Genomic DNA, 18,234 nt, shown 5'->3' on the forward strand with positions numbered 1-18,234 from the left:
AAAGTGATTGCATGCAATAATATGATCTCCAGTGATGTCCTATTGGTAATGGGTCACCCAGAATTCTACCATCGCTGTGTGTCACATCAGACCAACTCCCATCAGTCAGCAACTCACCAAATCATCTTGCCCCCATTCTCATGAGCGGGCAAATACACTTAAGGATCAGTTAGTGAAAATCTCCTTAGTAAGCCACTCCACTTCTCCATCCCTCAACTCCACATTTGTTAATGACCGTTCCAGGGAGACGCCACTCGCTCTCGCAATGTCGATGCGACACTTTCCATTGCCGTGCAGTCTCACACTGAGGCGTTTCATCACTTCCGACAGTCACAGTGACGAAACGCATTGGGGCGTGACTGTACGGCAACCGGAAGTGTCACATCGACATTGTGAGAGCAAGTGACGTCTCTCTGGAATGGTCGTTAGGGATGGATGGAGAAGGATGGAGAAGAGGTGGAGTGGCTTACTAAGGAGATTTTCAACAACTGATCCTTAAGCGTATTTGCCCACTCATGAGAATGGGGGGCTAGACGATTTGGTGAGTTGCTGACTGATAGGAGTGGGTCTGATGTGACACACAGTGGTGGTGGAATTCTGGGTGACCCATTCCCAGCACTGGAGATCATATTTTTGCATGGAATCACTTTTCAGAGTATTTTTATTGACTATTGTGACACACAGCGGTGTAGAATTCTGGGTGACCCATTACCAATAGGACATCACAGGAGATCAATTTATTGCATGCAATCACTTTTCAGAGGATTTTTGTTGGACTAGTTTTTTTGATCACTGATTTGGTTGGTAATAGAAGTTTTGCACTACTGTGGACCTACATTTATAAACAATATATGGACAGGCGCAACCAATGAAACCTGGATGACATTGGGTAGCACATGGTACACCCACCTCACGGAAGTCTTCAGTTTAAGGGGTCGAACGCCTGGTGTTGGAAACTGTAGAGAGTTGAGATATTCAACGTGCTGCAGAGCTCGGCTGAAGGAGGCAGCGTCATCCCCTTCCAAGGACAGCTGGGACTGAGCGGGGTTCACATGAACCTGAGAGCAAAGGTCAAAGATGTCACACAATCAACATATGCAGCTCAGAGGCACTCCAAGACAAAAGGTGCCGAAAATGGCAAGAGAACCCTAAGTGGCAAGTAAGCAGCATCCTGCTATTCAAAGTCCTCGACAGTACAGAGGGACTGATAGTTGACTTTAAATGAAATGTTAACCAAGGAAGAGGACATATGGTGATTTAAAGTTCTGGCACACCAACGTGTTACTGACAATCTCACAATTCTGTTACCTTCATTCCTTTACCAAGACTGTCAAAGTCGGTGTACTGCAGACCCTCCTTACAGGAGAAGAGACATTCTATCACTTCCCGAGAATCCACTGGACCCAACCGAAGGGACAGGCCAGAAATATAACCACGCAGGAATCGGCCAACAGAAGTACCTGGAACGACAGCAAAGGTTTAAAATGAGCAGTTTACCAGGATAGCAAAGATGAGAGAAGGGGAGAGGACAGGAAAGCAGAAAGAAGAGGAGAGCACAGAGAAGAAGAGAGCAAAGAGGAGAGAAGAGGACAGGAGAGCACAGAAGAGAACAAAGAAAAGGGCAAGAGGAGAGGAGAAAAGAGCACAGAGAAAGGAGAGGTGAGCCCAGAGGAGAGGAGAGTAGAGGACAGAGAGGAGAGAGAAGAGTGGGGGGGGGGGGGTTAATTAAAGGAGAGATAAGGAGGGAACAAGACAGCAGAGAGAAGAGAACAGGAGGGGACAGGAGAGAACATGGAAGCACAGAGGGGGGAGAGGAGAGCACAGAGGAGTGGAAAGGAGAGGCAAAGAGAGGAGAGATGAGAAGAGGAGAGGAGAACACAGAGGAGAGGAGAGGATAGAAGAATGCAAGGGAAAAGAGGACAAGAGAGCCCAGAGGTGAGGAGAAGACAGGAGAGCACAGAGGAGCGGAGAAGACAGGAGAGCACAGAGGTGAGGAGAAGACAGGAGAGCACAGAGGCGAGGAGAAGACAGGAGAGCACAGAGGCGAGGAAAAGACAGGAGAGCACAGAGGTGAGGAGAAGACAGGAGATCACAGAAGAGCGGAGGAGACAGGAGAGCACAGAGGCAAGGAAAAGACAGGAGAGCACAGAGGTGAGGAGAAGACAGGAGATCACAGAAGAGCGGAGAAGACAGGAGAGCACAGAGGCAAGGAAAAGACAGGAGAACACAGAGGAGCAGAGACGACAGGAGAGCACAGAGGTGAGGGGAAGACAGGAGAGCACAGAGGGGAGGGGATAACAGGAGAGCACAGAGGCGAGGAAAAGACAGGAGAGCACAGAAGCGAGGAGAAGACAAGAGAGCACAGAGGCGAGGAGAAGACAGGAGAACATCGAAGTGAAGAGAAGACAGTAGAGCACAGAAGTGAGGAGAAGACAGGAGAGCACAGAGGTGAGGAGAGTACTGGAGAGCACAGAGGAACATAGAAGACAGGAGAGCACAGAGGAGCGGAGAAGACAGGAGAGCACAGAGACGAGGATAAGACAGGAGAGCACAGAGGCGAGGAGAAGACAGGAGAGCACAGAGGCGAGGAGAAGACAGGAGAGCACGGGGTGAGGAGAAGACAGGAGAGCATAGAGTAGAGGAGAAAACAAGAGAGCACAGAGGAGAGGTGAGAACAGGAGAGCACAGAGGATAGGTGAGGACAATGAAGAAGAGAGCACAGAGAAAATACAAGAGAGCACATCAGAGAAGAGAGTAGAGTGCAGAGGAGAGGACAGGATAACACAGAGGTAGGAGAGGAGAGTGCAGGAGAGGACAAGAGAGAGGTGAGGAGAGGACCGGACATGAGAGGGGAGAGGAGAGTATATTATACTGTATATACAACAGACAGAATAGGAACAACGTACCTGGGGCTCTTGAAACTTCATTGTCATTCACTCTCACCAAAAACTTCTCATCTGTTAAAAATAAAATATATTTTATGTTGTTTTAACATTTTACCATTTTTTCATAAATTTAAATCTATTTTAATCTTCTCCTCTCTCTAGGGCTTCCTTCTGCAATGAGCAAATTCTGCCCCTCGGGTAAGTTCCCACTGACACCATTGATCTCTTTATCTATCTGTAAGGGGGTAATTCTTCCCAATGACCATAGGTGTAAGGCCCATTCTTCCCATTGACCATCATGTATCATGAGTTGTAGATATAGTCATTATTAGCAGGGGTTCCCTGAGACAAGGGTTCCTCTGTGTTGAAAAGGTTGAAAAAGGCTGTTCTAGAGAAAATTAGCGACAATTATGAAATAAAATATATATTTTTTTTACTTTCTGCTATATAACATTCCCAAATGTAACTGTTAGTGCAAATAAAAGTCTTGTGTACAGTATTTAGCTTGAGTCGTACGTTCCTCCCTCAGCTGCTCTAAAGTCTCTCTGCAATAGGATGAAACCTGACCCTGACCACTTCTCAACAGTTTCTATTGAGTGAAAATCTGTCTTATTAAAACAAAAGAAAGTTATCCTCTTATTAAAACATGTTTTAAACAAATAATATACAGATACAATTGTATTAAAACATTGATTCAACCCAGTGTAGTGGATTGATACATTGATTCAACTCAATACAATTTAGGTGTCTAAATGGGATGGGTAGACAGCACCTGGTTTTATATTTTGATATTTTTCATTCTTTTATAAATGAATAGGGAATTCAATATTATGAAAATAACATTTTATTAATTTTCTAAGCACTTATTCATATTACATGAGATATGGCCAAACTGCATGTCCAAAAATTCTTCATATCAATGAAGGGGGTCTTTGGGACGTGCTCATAGGTGTGCGCAGCCCATTGCATTAGGTCAGTGATGGCGAACCTTGGCACCCCAGATGTTTTGGAACTACATTTCCCATGATGCTCAACTACACTGCAGAGTGCATGAGCATCATGGGAAATGTAGTTCCAAAACATCTGTGGTGCCAAGGTTCGCCATCACTGCATTAGGGTGTGCACCACAAAACTCAAACACACACACAATTCTCTGCAGCCTGAGCTGCATGGGGGTCAGTGAATGAATGGGAAGTGCTCTATGCTAAGCGTCTTCCTGTTCATTCACAAACTGAAGCATAGTCACCACAGTTTAGTATGGTTCAGTTATAAATGACCAGAGTGAGTGTTCATTTATAAAAGGGAGGTGCCGGTAAATGACCTATTTATTACTCCCTTTCCCCACTCTCCATCCTGAAACATCCCCAGCAGCAGCTGGGGGCAGAGGCGGGTAGCCAGCAGCACTCCGGGGTGGGGAGCAACACGGGGGAAAGCCCAGGCAGTACTGGGAATTGGTACCGCATGTAGTAATTAGGGTGTGCCCAGGCACACCCCGTGCACACACCTATAGGCGTGCTTCATACACTGTAAGAGTCTGCACAACTGATTGTCCAGTCTGTTATTTACTTTACTACACCTTGGTGTATTTTCTCCCAGTTCACCCATCTACAGAAAAGTATCCCATGCCTACCAGACTCCAGAGCACAGCCCTTACATTCAGTATAGGAACTGTAGTGGCATTAGAATAGGTCAATACTACAGACCTTGAGAAATCTAGCAATACATTTGACCTCTGCAACCTCAATTCTCACAAACTTTCATTGGTTTTTAGTGGGTCCTCACCTGTCCAGCAGCCCCCAATCATGAGCCTGGCCTGACGTTTGGGAGGAGTGAGGGCTCCATTATCATGAATAAGTGCCGGATCATACGTCACTCCATCCACATAGAGAGAGACGGTTGGGAATTCAAGGCTCAGAGCATAATGATGCCACTCTACATCGCACACCTGATAAGGAAAAAAAAGGGGCACAAGTCAAAAAATAAAAGACAAGAGAGCACAGAAGAGAGGAAAGACAGAAAAACAGGAAAGCAAAGAGGAGGAGAGAGCATGGAGGACAGGCCAGAACCATACAGAGGTGTCAGGGATCTCATTCAGCAGGTGCTTATTCCCATTCAGCAGATGCTCATTTTTATGTGCATGTGCAGATTCACGAGCATAGAAGCCCAAGACGAGCAAGGACTAAAATACGCACGCAAACGCGCATTGGTGCATACGTGCGGGCACGTAGGCGTACATGTAGGCGTGTACACGCATCCACAGATTCTGGTGCCCAGCAGCCTATTAAAATAACCTGAGAGTCTGCATGGCTTCAGTGCTGGATTGTCTTCTGCTTACGTTCCTGTGGTCCCGATTCTAATCCATGTCTTCTAACCTTGTTCCTGACCCGGCTACGTCTGACACCTCTCTTGGATCACCCCTGCCTGCTATATCTGCTTCTCGCTTATGCTACTGACCTGGCTTGGATTTTTTACTAAGTCTTCGCTTCCTAGTTTGCTACCCCACCGCCAGCACAGGGCTGATCCTAGGGTCACAGATGCCTGGGTACAGAAAAATTTCTGGCACCCCCACATGGGTGAGGTTATCTTACTAACTCCTCCCCCTTATACATGTTTCATGCCAATCAATGAAGCCTCACCAGTGTCCATCAAAACAGCCTCGCCAGTGCCGATCAGCACAGCCTCACCAGTGCCCATCAATGCAGCCTGATCAGTGCCCATCAGCGCAGCCTCACAAGTGCCCATCAATGTAGCCTTATCAGTGCCCATGAGCGCAGCCTCACTAGTGCCCATCAGCCCAGCCCCATCAGTGCCCATCAACGCAGCCTCACCAGTGCCCATCAATGCAGCCTAATCAGTGCCCATCAATGCAGCCTCACCAGTGCCCATCATTGCAGCCTGATCATTGCCCATCAATGCAGCCTCATCAGTGCAGCCTGATCAGTGCCCGTCAATTAAGTCTCACCAGTGCCCATCAATGCAGCCTCACCAGTGCCCATCAGCACAGCCTCATCAGTGCTCACCAGCACAGTCTCATCAGTGCCCATCAATGCAGCCTCACTAATGCCCATGAGCGTAGCCTCACCAGTGTCCATGAGCGCAGCCTCATCAGTGCCCATCAATGCAGCCTCACCAGTGCCCATCAATGCAGCCTGATCAGTGCCCATCAATGCAGCCTGACCAGTGACCATCAATGAAGTCTCATCAGTGCCCATCAATGCAGCCTCACCAGTGACCATCATGCAGCCTGATTAGTGCCCATCAATGCAGCCTCACCAGTTCCCATCAGCGCAGCCTCACCAGTGCCCATCAGCACTGCTTCACCAGTGCCCATAAGCACAGCCTCATCAGTGCCCATCAGCACAGCCTCATCAGTGCCCAATGGCACAGCCTCATTAGTGCCCAATGGCACAGCCTCATTAGTGCCCAACAGCACAGACTTATCAGTGCCCATCAATGCAGCCTCACTGGTACCCATCAGCGCAGCCTCATCAGTACCCATAAATGCAGCCTCACCAATGCTCATCAATGCAGCCTGATCAGTGCCCATTAATGCAGTCTGACCAGTGCCCATCAATGTAGACTCACCAGTGCCCATCAATGCAGCCTCACCAGTGCCCATCAATGCAGCCTCACCAGTGCAGGGGTTTAGAGAGAAGAGAGAAAGAGGAGAGCCGACCGGATCATCACACAGAGCAGGGATTGCCCGCTTTGACAGCTATTATTGAATCACCCGACGTTCACTGCCACACAATGTCCCACCTCCTGAATCGGCTCCTATGATAGACATCACATGTCTCGGCTGTGGACCAGTGTGCTGTCCATCAAAGGAGCCAATCCAGGAGGAGAGAGTTTGTGTGACTGTCTGCAGGTGCCCGGCAATTCACTTCAAAGCTGTCACAGTCGGCGATGTTGGCCTGACACCCCCCCACAATGTGTGGCACCCAGGGCGGACCGCACCCCCCCCATTGGTATGCTACTGGCTTCGGTGCCCCCCTCTGCCTCTGCTCGCAGCACCTGGGTGTGGTGCACCCGCCCAGAATCGGCCCCGTGCCAGCACGTTATTGACTTCTACCTGTTCACCACCTTGAACCTGATCCTTCACCTATCTGCCTGGCTCCCACTGGACAAGGCTTGTGACCGGACTCCACACCACCACTGGAAGGACTCCTGTGTCTCCAAGCTATAGCCCACTCCTAAAGCTTCCAGGCACCCTCGCCCTTCCACTGCCCTAACAGTCCCAGTCTCCACTATAAGGGGGGGTTGGGCGGGAATTGTGCATGAGGCTACTCTCATAATCTCAGGCTCCACAGTCAGGTATGTGAGGAGAGGAGTGGGGGGGGGGGGGGGGAGACAGAACAGGAGAATACAGAGAGGAGGGAGAAGGCATTGAGGGAGAGCAAAGGAAAGGATAGAAAAGAGGACAGGGTAGGGGAGCACAAAGAAGGGGAGAGGAGAGCACAGAGAACATGATAGGACAGGAGAACACAGGGGAGAGAAAAGCATTGAGAAGGGGTTAGAAGAGCACAGAGGAAAGAACAAGATAGAAAAGAGGACACAACAAGAGAGCATGAAGAAGGGCAGAGGAGAGGGCAAGAAATGAGGAGGACAGGAAGACAGGAGAACACAGAGGAGAGGGCAGGAGAGCACAGAGGAAAGGAGAGGACAGGAGTGCACAGAGGATAGGACAGCAGATTACAGAGAAAAGGAGAGGACAGGAGAGCACAAAGAAGAGGAGAGGACAGGAGAGCACAGAGGAAAGGAGGCGAAAGTAGAGGACAGGAGAGCACAAAGAAGAGGAGAGGACAGGAGAGCACAGAGGAAAGGAGAGGACAGGAGAGCACAGAGGAAAGGAGGCGAAAGTAGAGGACAGGAGAGCACAAAGAAGAGGAGAGGACAGGAGAGCACAAAGAAGAGGAGAGGACAGGAGAGCACAGAGGAAAGGAGAGGACAGGATAGCAAAGAAGAGAGGAGAGGACAGGAGTGCACAGTGGAAGGGAAAGGACAGGGGAGCACAGAGGAAAGGATAGCAGATCACAGAGGAAAGGAGGGGAAAGTAGAGGACAGGAGAGCACAAAGGAGAGGAGAGGACAGGAAAGCACAGAGGATAGCAGATCACAGAGGAAAGGAGAGGACAGGAGTGCACAGAGGAAAGGAGAGGACAGAAGAGCAAAGAAGTGAGGAGAGGACCAGAGTGCACAGTGGAAGGGAGAGGACAGGAGAGCCCAGAGGAAATGAAATGGCAGGAGAGCACAGAGGAAAGGAGAGGACAGGAGAGCACAAAGGAGAGGAGAGGACAGGAGGGCACAGAGGATAGGATAGCATATCACAGAGGAGAGGAGAGGACAGAAGAGCGCAAAGGAGAGAACAGAAAAGAAGATCACATAGGAGAGAATAATACAGAAGATCACAGAGGAGAGGAAGGGCAGGAAAGTTTGGAAGGAATGAGGGGTAAGCGAAAAAAACAGGAACAAATCTGCAAAGGAGGATGGGAGAAAGAGGAAAATAAGATCAGGACTGTGCAGAGGAAAGAGACAGTGTTTTTTTTGCAATGTCACCTTGCTGTGTCCTTCTGTACCCTCCCAGTATGGTGGGTCTCATGTAATTACCTGTTCTAGTTTCCAGAGGAACTTGACGGGACGAGCGCTGTCCAGTAAGGACCAGTAAAGGAAGGAGATTCGACATCCATGAACCGCCAGAGTGTAATGTGAGAAGCTGCCGTCTTTTCACGGGAAGGGTTGCAGAACACAAAGTTGAGGTTATAAGAAGAAAGAAACAAAATGATACTTCTGCACACAATGCCGTGTTAGTTGCTGGAACCTGAAGGTTCAAACTTGGATCCCATCCACCAGACCACACCCCCTACACTGCATTGGTTTCATATACTGTATACAATATAACAACTAGGGGAAAACATCGGTGTTATTCAAATCAGCCAATCATCTTCCAGCATTCTCCATTTCACACTACACTCCCCCCCCCCCCCAATGTATAGCAGTGTTGTACATACTTTCTTTCCCATATTTATTTATTAATATAAGGACTAAAAATATAATATTTTTCTAAGTATATATGAAATATTTAATACAAGCACAATGTATATTTTTCTTAGCCAGTAGGTGGAGCTCTGGGCTCCTTTACTTGTGTTTAGCCATTCCATACAATAAATTCAACTGTTTACAGACTACAATAGCTCAGGCAAAAATTTAAACACACAAAGGAATGATAACAGTAACACATTACTTATCAGAGGTTTCAGTTTGATAAATCCAGCCAAAAGATGGGAAACTCCTGCTGTAGGAAAAGGAGATCCTAAAAGTCGCATATCACAGCAAAACCCTGTATGGAAGTAAATGACAGCCTCAGCCGGCTCCAACAAGGCCACGCCTGACGCGTTTCACTCTACCCCTGGAGCCTAATCATTGGTTACCCATGATTAGGTTCCCGGGGGCGGAGCGAGATGTGTTGGGGGGGGCGTGGCCTGGTTGGAGCCTGGGCTGAGGCTGTCATATACAGTGGGTACGGAAAGTATTCAGACCCCCTTAAATTTTTCACTCTTTGTTATATTGCAGCCATTTGCTAAAATCATTTAAGTTCATTCTTCTTCCTCATGAATGTACACATAGCACCCCATACTGACAGAAAAACACAGAATTGTTGACATTGTTGCAGATTTATTAAAAAAGAAAAACTGAAATATCACATGGTCCTAAGTATTCAGACCCTTTGCTCAGTATTTAGTAGAAGCCCCCTTTTGATCTAATACAGCCAGGAGTCTTTTTGGGAAAGATGCAACAAGTCTTTCACACCTGGATTTGGGGATCCTCTGCCATTCCTCCTTGCAGATCCTCTCCAGTTCTGTCAGGTTGGATGGTAAACGTTGGTGGACAGCCATTTTTAGGTCTCTCCAGAGATGCTCAATTGGGTTTAAGTCAGGGCTCTGGCTGGGCCATTCAAGAACAGTCACGGAGTTGTTGTGAAGCCACTCCTTCGTTATTTTAGCTGTGTGCTTAGGGTCATTGTCTTGTTGGAAGGTAAACCTTCGGCCCAGTCTGAGGTCCAGAGCACTCTGGAGAAGGTTTTTGTCCAGGATATCCCTGTACTTGGCCGCATTCATCTTTCCCTCGATTGCAACCAGTCGTCCTGTCCCTGCAGCTGAAAAACACCCCCACAGCATGATGCTGCCACCACCATGCTTCACTGTTGGGACTGTATTGGACAGGTGATGAGCAGTGCCTGGTTTTCTCCACACATACCGCTTAGAATTAAGGCCAAAAAGTTCTATTTTGGTCTCATCAGACCAGGGAATCTTATTTCTCACCATCTTGGAGTCCTTCAGGTGTTTTTTAGCAAACTCCATGCGGGCTTTCATGTGTCTTACACTGAGGAGAGTCTTACTCTGCCATAAAGCCCCGACTGGTGGAGGGCTGCAGTGATGGTTGACTTTCTACAACTTTCTCCCATCTCCTGACTGCATCTCTGGAGCTCAGCCACAGTGATCTTTGGGTTCTTCTTTACCTCTCTCACCAAGGCTCTTCTCCCCCGATAGCTCAGTTTGGCCGGACGGCCAGCTCTAGGAAGGGTTCTGGTCGTCCCAAACGTCTTCCATTTGAGGATTATGGAGGCCACTGTGCTCTTAGGAACCTTAAGTGCAGCAGAAATCTTTTTGTAACCTTGGCCAGATCTGTGCCTTGCCACAATTCTGTCTCTGAGCTCTTCAGGCAGTTCCTTTGACCTCACGATTCTCATTTGCTCTGACATGCATTGTGATCTGGAAGGTCTTATATAGACAGGTGTGTGGCTTTCCTAATCAAGTCCAATCAGTATAATCAAACACAGCTGGACTCAAATGAAGGTGTAGAACCATCTCAAGGATGAGCAGAAGAAATGGAAAGCACCTGAGTTAAATATATGAGTGTCACAGCAAAGGGTCTGAATACTTAGGACCATGTGATATTTCAGTTTTTCTTTTTTAATAAATCTGCAACAATGTCAACAATTCTGTGTTTTTCTGTCAGTATGGGGTGCTATGTGCACATTCATGAGGAAGAAGAATGAACTTAAATGATTTTAGCAAATGGCTGCAATATAACAAAGAGTGAAAAATTTAAGGGGGTCTGAATACTTTCCGTACCCACTGTACCTCCTCATAAGGTTTTGCTGTGATGTGCGACTTTTAGGACTTCCTTTCCCTACAGCAGGAGTTTCCCATCTTTTGGCTGGATTTATCAAACTGAAACCTCTGATAAGTAATGTGTTACTGTTATCATTCCTTTGTGTGTTTACATTTTGGCCTGAGCTATTGCAGTCTGTAAACAGTTGCATTTTTTAATACAGAATGGCTAAACACACGTAAAGGAGTCCAGAGCTCCACCTACTGGCTAAGAGAAAACAGAACCGTGCTTGTTGTGTTTTTGCTGTGATGTGCGACTTTTAGGACTTCCTTTCCCTACTGGATGTGTTGAGCTGGGACGAGCTCTGTCCCTGTCGGCACTCCTAGCGGTCCGTCATGCAAGAGGAGCTGGCGGAGCCTTGAGCGGCACCGGTCATTTATCTTGTGGGGAACTTTTGCTGTCTTGTCTCTTTAGATAACCCATAGTGCTCTGGAAGCTCTTTGTCATTAAATAAATGTTCAGAAAGACGTTAAATGTGAAGTTAATCGGTTTAAAACCACACAAAACTTAAAAATAAAAAGAATACAAATCTTTACAATAACCCCCCCCCCCTGCCCCTTAGCACACCCCTTTGTTCTCACCATTTTGTACGGTGTTACACAACAACACTTCCTCTTCCTTTCCTGCCTTCCCTCCACTTCCTCCCGCATGTTTCAGCCAAAAGGAAAGAGTCAGATGATCAGCTGCTCCGCCCCCTGCAGGTAACCGCCCAGGAGGAACTTCCACTGACTGGGATCCATTAAACCAGTAGACCGGGCTGCTGTCCTGGGTGTCCTGTATGGGGAGGCTGTGTGTCCAGTTGTACAAAGGGCTGGGGGGAGGGAGCAAATCAACATCTCCGGCGGCAGCTCCTAGAAATAAATGAGGAAGATTTCAGTGTCTGCACAGAAGTGAGGACTTTATAATATGTCATGGAGAACTGGATCCATAGCTGGCGTCATCTGTTCTCTTTACTGGTTATCCTGGTTATCCAGCTAATGGTTATCCTAGTTATCCAGCTACTGGTTATCCTGGTTATCTAGCTACTGGTTATCCTGGTTATCTAGCTACTGCTTATCCTGGTTATCTAGCTACTGGTTATGTAGCTACTGGTTATTCTGGTTATCTAGCTACTGGTTATCTAGCTACTGGTTGTCCTAGTTATCTAGTTATCCTGATTATCTAGCTGCTGGTTATCCAAGTTATCTAGCTACTGGTTATCCTGGTTATACAGCTACTTGTTAACCAAGTTATCTAGCTACGGGTATCTAGCTAATGGTTATCCTAGTTATCCTGGTTATCTAGCTACTGGTTATCTTGCTATCTAGTTACTGGTTATCCTGGTTATCTAGCTACTGGTTATCCGGGTTATCTAGTTACTGGTTATCCTGGTTATCTAGCTGCTGGTTATCCAAGTTATCTAGCTACTGGTAATCCTGGTTATCCAGCTACTGGTTATCCAGGGTATCTAGCTACGGGTATCTAGCTACTGGTTATCCTAGTTATCTAGTTATCCTGGTTATCTACTACTGGTTATCTTGCTATCTAGTTACTGGTTATCCTAGTTATCTAGCTACTGGTTATCCTAGGTATCTAGTTACTTGTTATCCTGGTTATCTAGCTACTGGATATACTAGTTATCTAGCTACTGATTATCCTGGTTATCTAGTTACTGGTTATCCTGGTTATCTAGCTACTGGTTATCCTGGTTATCTAGCTGCTGGTTATCCAAGTTATCTAGCTACTGGTCATCCTGGTTATCCAGCTACTGGTTATCCAGGGTATCTAGCTATGGGTATCTAGCTACTGGTTATACTAGTTATCTAGCTACTGGTTATCTAGCTACTGGTTATCCTGGTTATCTAGTTACTGGTTATCCTGTTTATCTAGCTACTGGTTATCCCAGTTATCTAGCTACTGGTTATCCTGGTTATCTAGCTACTGGTTATCTAGCTACTGGTTATCCTGGTTATCTAGTTACTGATTATCCTGTTTTTCTAGCTACGGGTTATCCCAGTTATCAAGTTACTGGGTATCCTGGTTATCTAGCTGCTGGTTATCCAAGTTATCTAGCTACTGGTTATCCTGGTTATCCAGGGTATCTAGCTACGGGTATGTAGCTACTGGTTATCCTAGTTATCTAGTTATCCTGGTTATCTACTACTGGTTATCTTGCTATCTAGTTACTGATATCCTGGTTATCTAGCTACTGGTTATCCTAGTTATCTAGCTACTGGTTATCTAGCTACTGGTTATCCTGGTTATCTAGTTACTGATTATCCTGTTTTTCTAGCTACGGGTTATCACAGTTATCAAGTTACTGGGTATCCTGGTTATCTAGCTACTGGTTATCCAAGTTATCTAGTTACTGGTTATCCTGGTCATCTAGATACTTCTAGCTATTCTCGCCATTTACCGCTATTATATTACGGACGTACCGCACAGCTTGCGTAAGGACTTCTCGGAGTAATTGTCCCGATCGCAGCCCTTGGCGATGTGACTGGTTTGGATCTCCACAGTGGCCTGAATGTTCCATATGGGCTCCTCGCAGGTCTCCAGGTGAATGCTGGGAAATAACGCCAGGCTGCCTGTGCCAGGTACATACTCAATGCGTTTGTTCCAGCCTGGTGGGGAAGAGAGCAGAGCTGTCACATATCTATATGCACACAGTGGAAGTAAGGGTGCGATAGATGAAGCCTCATCTCCCCAACATTGGTGGTAGATAGACAGTCAAAGTGTAGACAATGCATAGAAAGAAGCACACAGTGACAGAGCAAGGATTGGAAGAGCCCAGGCACCGCACACATAGAGAGAGCATACACTGAGAGAATACACACTGTCAGTGCACAGATACTATGCACAAATAAAATGCATACACTGTCATAATGCACACCGTCAGAGCAATCACCCTCAGAGTGCACGCTGCAATAGTGCACACCCTCAGAGCGCACGCCGTCAGAACGCACACCATCAGATCGCACGCCGTCAGAACGCACACCGTCCGTCATAGTGCACACCCTTAAGAGCGCACACCGTCATAGTGCACACCCTCAGAGCGCACGCCGTCAGAACGCACACCATCAGAGTGCACACCGTCATAGTGCACACCCTCAGAGCGCACACCCTCAGAGCACACACCGTCATAGTGCACACCGTCAGAACGCACACCGTCAGAACGCGCACCGTCATAGTGCACACTCTCAGAGCACACACTGTCATAGTGCACACCATCAGAGCGCGCACCGTCAGAGCGCGGACCGTCAGAGAGCGCACCGTCAGAGCGCGCACCGTCAGAGCGCACACCGTCAGAGCGCACACCGTCAGAGCGCACACCGTCAGAGCGCACACCGTCAGAGCGCACACCGTCAGAGCGCGTGCCGTCAGAGCGCACACCGTCAGAGCGCACACTGTCATAGTGCACACCGTCAGAGTGCGCACCGTCAGAGCAAACACACTGTACACAGACTCATTCTCATCTCAGATAGTTGGGAGTTAAGCTAACAGTGCTTCAAAATGTATCTAAACCCAAGAACAAAAATGTAATATAAAGCCGCCAGCCCAGTCATTAGATGTGGTGGCTGCATTCGTTTTCTTCCTATTCTGTGACCTGGTGACCCTGTCAGCAATAAACTTCCTGTCCTGGGGTGACAACGCTCACTCACTGTACTGTATTAAGGAGCAACTTTGTAACTTCCGGACAGGACTACAGAACACCTTACCCTCGCTTTGACATTAGATAGGGGGTGAGGGGTTCATAGGAGGGGACATGTAGGCAGGGCTGCTGCTCATTTTTAGGGTTTACATACACTGCATCATTCCAAATTGTCTAATTACAGTGGTTGTAAACCTCAGAAATGAAATCAGAAAAAAGCACATCCCTCTATATGTGTACTTGTCTCAGTCCAGAGCACTAAGTGTCATTTCTGTCTACTGGCTCCTTCCTCTGCCATCTGCATGAGTCTCCTCCTCCCCCCGCCCCTTCCTCTGCATGAGTCTCCTCCCCCCGCCCCTTCCTCTGCTATCTGCATGAGTCTCCTCCCCCCGCCCCTTCCTCTGCTATTTGCATGAGTCTCCTCCCCCCGCCCCTTCCTCTGCTATCTGCATGAGTCTCCTCCTCCCCCGCCCCTTCCTCTGCATGAGTCTCCTCCCCCCGCCCCTTCCTCTGCTATCTGCATGAGTCTCCTCCCCCCCGCCCCTTCCTCTGCTATCTGCATGAGTCTCCTCCTCCCCCGCCCCTTCCTCTGCATGAGTCTCCTCCCCCCGCCCCTTCCTCTGCTATCTGCATGAGTCTCCCCCCCCCGTCCCTTCCTCTGCCATCTGCATGAGTCTCCCCCCCCGTCCCTTCCTCTGCCATCTGCATGAGTCTCCTCCCCCCGCCCCTTCCTCTGCTATCTGCATGAGTCTCCTCCTCCCCCGCCCCTTCCTCTGCATGAGTCTCCTCCCCCCGCCCCTTCCTCTGCTATCTGCATGAGTCTCCTCCCCCCCGCCCCTTCCTCTGCTATCTGCATGAGTCTCCTCCTCCCCCGCCCCTTCCTCTGCATGAGTCTCCTCCCCCCGCCCCTTCCTCTGCTATCTGCATGAGTCTCCTCCTCCCCCCTGCCACTTCCTCTGCTATCTGCATGAGTCTCCTCCTCCCCCCGCCCCTTCCTCTGCATGAGTCTCCTCCCCCCGCCCCTTCCTCTGCTATCTGCATGAGTCTCCTCCCCCCACCCCTTCCTCTGCTATTTGCATGAGTCTCCTCCCCCGCCCCTTCCTCTGCTATCTGCATGAGTCTCCTCCCCCCACCCCTCCCTCTGCTATCTGCATGAGTCTCCTCCCCCCACCCCTTCCTCTGCTGTCTGCATGAGTCTCCTCCTCCCCCCTGCCCCTTCCTCTGCCATCTGCATGAGTCTCCTCCCCCGCCCCTTCCTCTGCTATCTGCATGAGTCTCCCCCCCCCCCTGTCCCTTCCTCTGCCATCTGCATGAGTCTCCTCCCCCGCCCCTTCCTCTGCTATCTGCATGAGTCTCCTCCTGAAGAGAAGACTGCAGATAAACAGGTACAACTTATGTATGAGGATTTGTCTCATCTCTGTGTATCACCTGAGGATAGTCACTGCACTGGGGATTATGGAGGGTTTACAGCCACTTTAAGGAACATACATATGTAGCTAGCTTATGCTGAGAAGGCGGTCTGATGACACAAGGTGCTCAGGGATGAGCGGATGCTGCGCATGCGTTTACCTTTCCAGCTGGGTTTGCAGATAGGCTTCACCTGGATCTCCACCTCTGCGTCCTCCACGGCCCGTTTCTTGCCACAGTCATACGCCGTCACCGTGAATCTGATCAACCGGTCACCATTGGCTTGCAGAGGCTGAGTGTTCTTTATATAACCTACCGACACAATTCAAGAGGACACATACAACCGTACATCAAGGTCCAACTCCAGACAAAGCTTTCTTCAACATTGTATCACCACACCACCACTTACAGTGAGGGAAAAAAGTATTTGATCCCCTGCTGATTTTGTACGTTTGCCCACTGCCAAAGAAATGATCAGTCTATAATTTTATTGGTCGGTTTATTTTACCAGTGAGAGACAGAATAACAACAAAAATATCCAGGGAAACGCATTTCAAAAAAGTCGTACATTGATTTGCAGTTTAATGAGTGAAATAAGTATTTGATCCCCTATCAATCAGCAAGATTTCTGCCTCCCAGGTGTCTTCTATCAGGTAATGAGCTGAGATTAGGTAGACTCTCTTATAGGGAGTGCTCCTAATCTCAGCTTGTTACCTGTATAAAAGACACCTGTCCAAAGAAGCAATCAATCAATCAATAAGATTCCAATCTCTCCACCATGGCCAAGACCAAAGAGCTGTCCAAGGATTTCAAGGACAAGATTGTAGACCTACACAAGGCTGGAATGGGCTACAAAACCATCAGCTGTATCGTTACCTATACAGATAACAAACTGAGATTAGGAGCACTCTTAAAGGGAGTGCTCCTAATCTCAGCTTGTTACCTGTATAAAAGACACCTGTCCACAGAATCAATCAATCAGATTCCAATCTCTCCACCATGGCCAAGACCAAAGAGCTGTCCAAGGATGTCAGGGAGAAGATTGTAGACCTACACAAGGCTGGAATGGACTACAAGACCATCGCCAAGCAACTTGGTGAGAGGGTGACAACAGTTTGTGCGATTATTCGCAAATGGAAGAAACACAAAATAACTGTCAGTCTCCCTCAGTCTAGGGCTCCAGGGAAGATCTCACCTCGTGGAGGTTCAATGATGATGAGAACGGTGAGGAATCAGCCCAGAACTACACGGGAGAATCTTCTCAATGATCTCAGCTTGGACCATCGTCACCAAGAAAACAATTGGTAAAACACTACTCCATGAAGGACTGAAATCCTGCAGCGCCCGCAAGGTCCCCCTACTCAGGAAATCACATGTACAGGACTGTCTGATGTTTGCTAATGAACATCTGAATGATTCAGAGGAGAACTGGGTGAAAGTGTTGTGGTCAGGTGAGGCCAAAATCGGGCTCTTTGGCATCAACTCAACTCCCAGTTTGGAGGAGGAGGAGGAATGCTGCCTATGACCCCAAGAACACCATCCCCCACCGCAAACATGGAGGAGGAAACATTATGCTTTGGGGGTGTTTTTCTGCTAAGGGGACAGGACAACTTCACTGCATCAAAGGGACGATGGATGGGGCCATGTACCATCAAATCTTGAGTGAGGACCTCCTTCCCTCAGCCAGGGCATTGAAAATGGGTCCTAAATGGTTCTTTCAGCATGACAATGACCCAAAACACATGACCAAGGCAACAATGGAGTGGCTCAAGAAGAAGCACATTTGGGTCCTGGAGTGGTCTAGCCAGTCTCCAGACCCTAATCCCATAGAAAATATGTGGAGGGAGCGGAAGGTTCGAGTTACCAAACATCAACCTCGAAACCTTAATGACTTGGAGAGGATCTGTAAAGAGGAGTGGGACAAAATCCCTCCTGAGATGTGTGCAAACCTGGTGGCCAACTACAAGAAACGTCTGACCTCTGTGATTGCCAACAAGGGTTTCTCCACCAACCACTAAGGGGTCCAATACTTATTTCACTCATTAAAATGCAAATCAATTTATAACTTTTGAAATGTGTTTTTCTGGATATTTTTGTTGTTATTCTGTCTCTCACTGGTTAAAAAAAAAAAAAAACTGAC

General features: G+C 48.0%; 1 protein-coding gene across 2 annotated transcripts in view; it reads right to left on the reverse strand.

The window, feature by feature from the left end:
• Nucleotides 1-18,234, reverse strand: part of CLSTN3 (calsyntenin 3) — a 159,713-nt gene that overhangs the window by 35,260 nt on the left and 106,219 nt on the right. For both annotated transcript variants that reach the window (XM_082267374.1, XM_082267375.1), the window contains exons 6-13: nt 16,257-16,406; nt 13,474-13,659; nt 11,638-11,907; nt 8,492-8,604; nt 4,668-4,830; nt 2,907-2,957; nt 1,309-1,460; nt 910-1,058 (exon numbers count right to left, since the gene is read on the reverse strand). In XM_082267374.1, the coding sequence (XP_082123500.1) occupies nt 910-1,058; nt 1,309-1,460; nt 2,907-2,957; nt 4,668-4,830; nt 8,492-8,604; nt 11,638-11,907; nt 13,474-13,659; nt 16,257-16,406 (1,234 nt within the window). The remainder of the gene's footprint in view (nt 1-909; nt 1,059-1,308; nt 1,461-2,906; nt 2,958-4,667; nt 4,831-8,491; nt 8,605-11,637; nt 11,908-13,473; nt 13,660-16,256; nt 16,407-18,234) is intronic.

The sequence above is a fragment of the Pelophylax lessonae genome (assembly GCF_965119305.1).
Source record: "Pelophylax lessonae genome assembly, chromosome: 9".
NCBI lineage: Eukaryota > Metazoa > Chordata > Amphibia > Anura > Ranidae > Pelophylax > Pelophylax lessonae.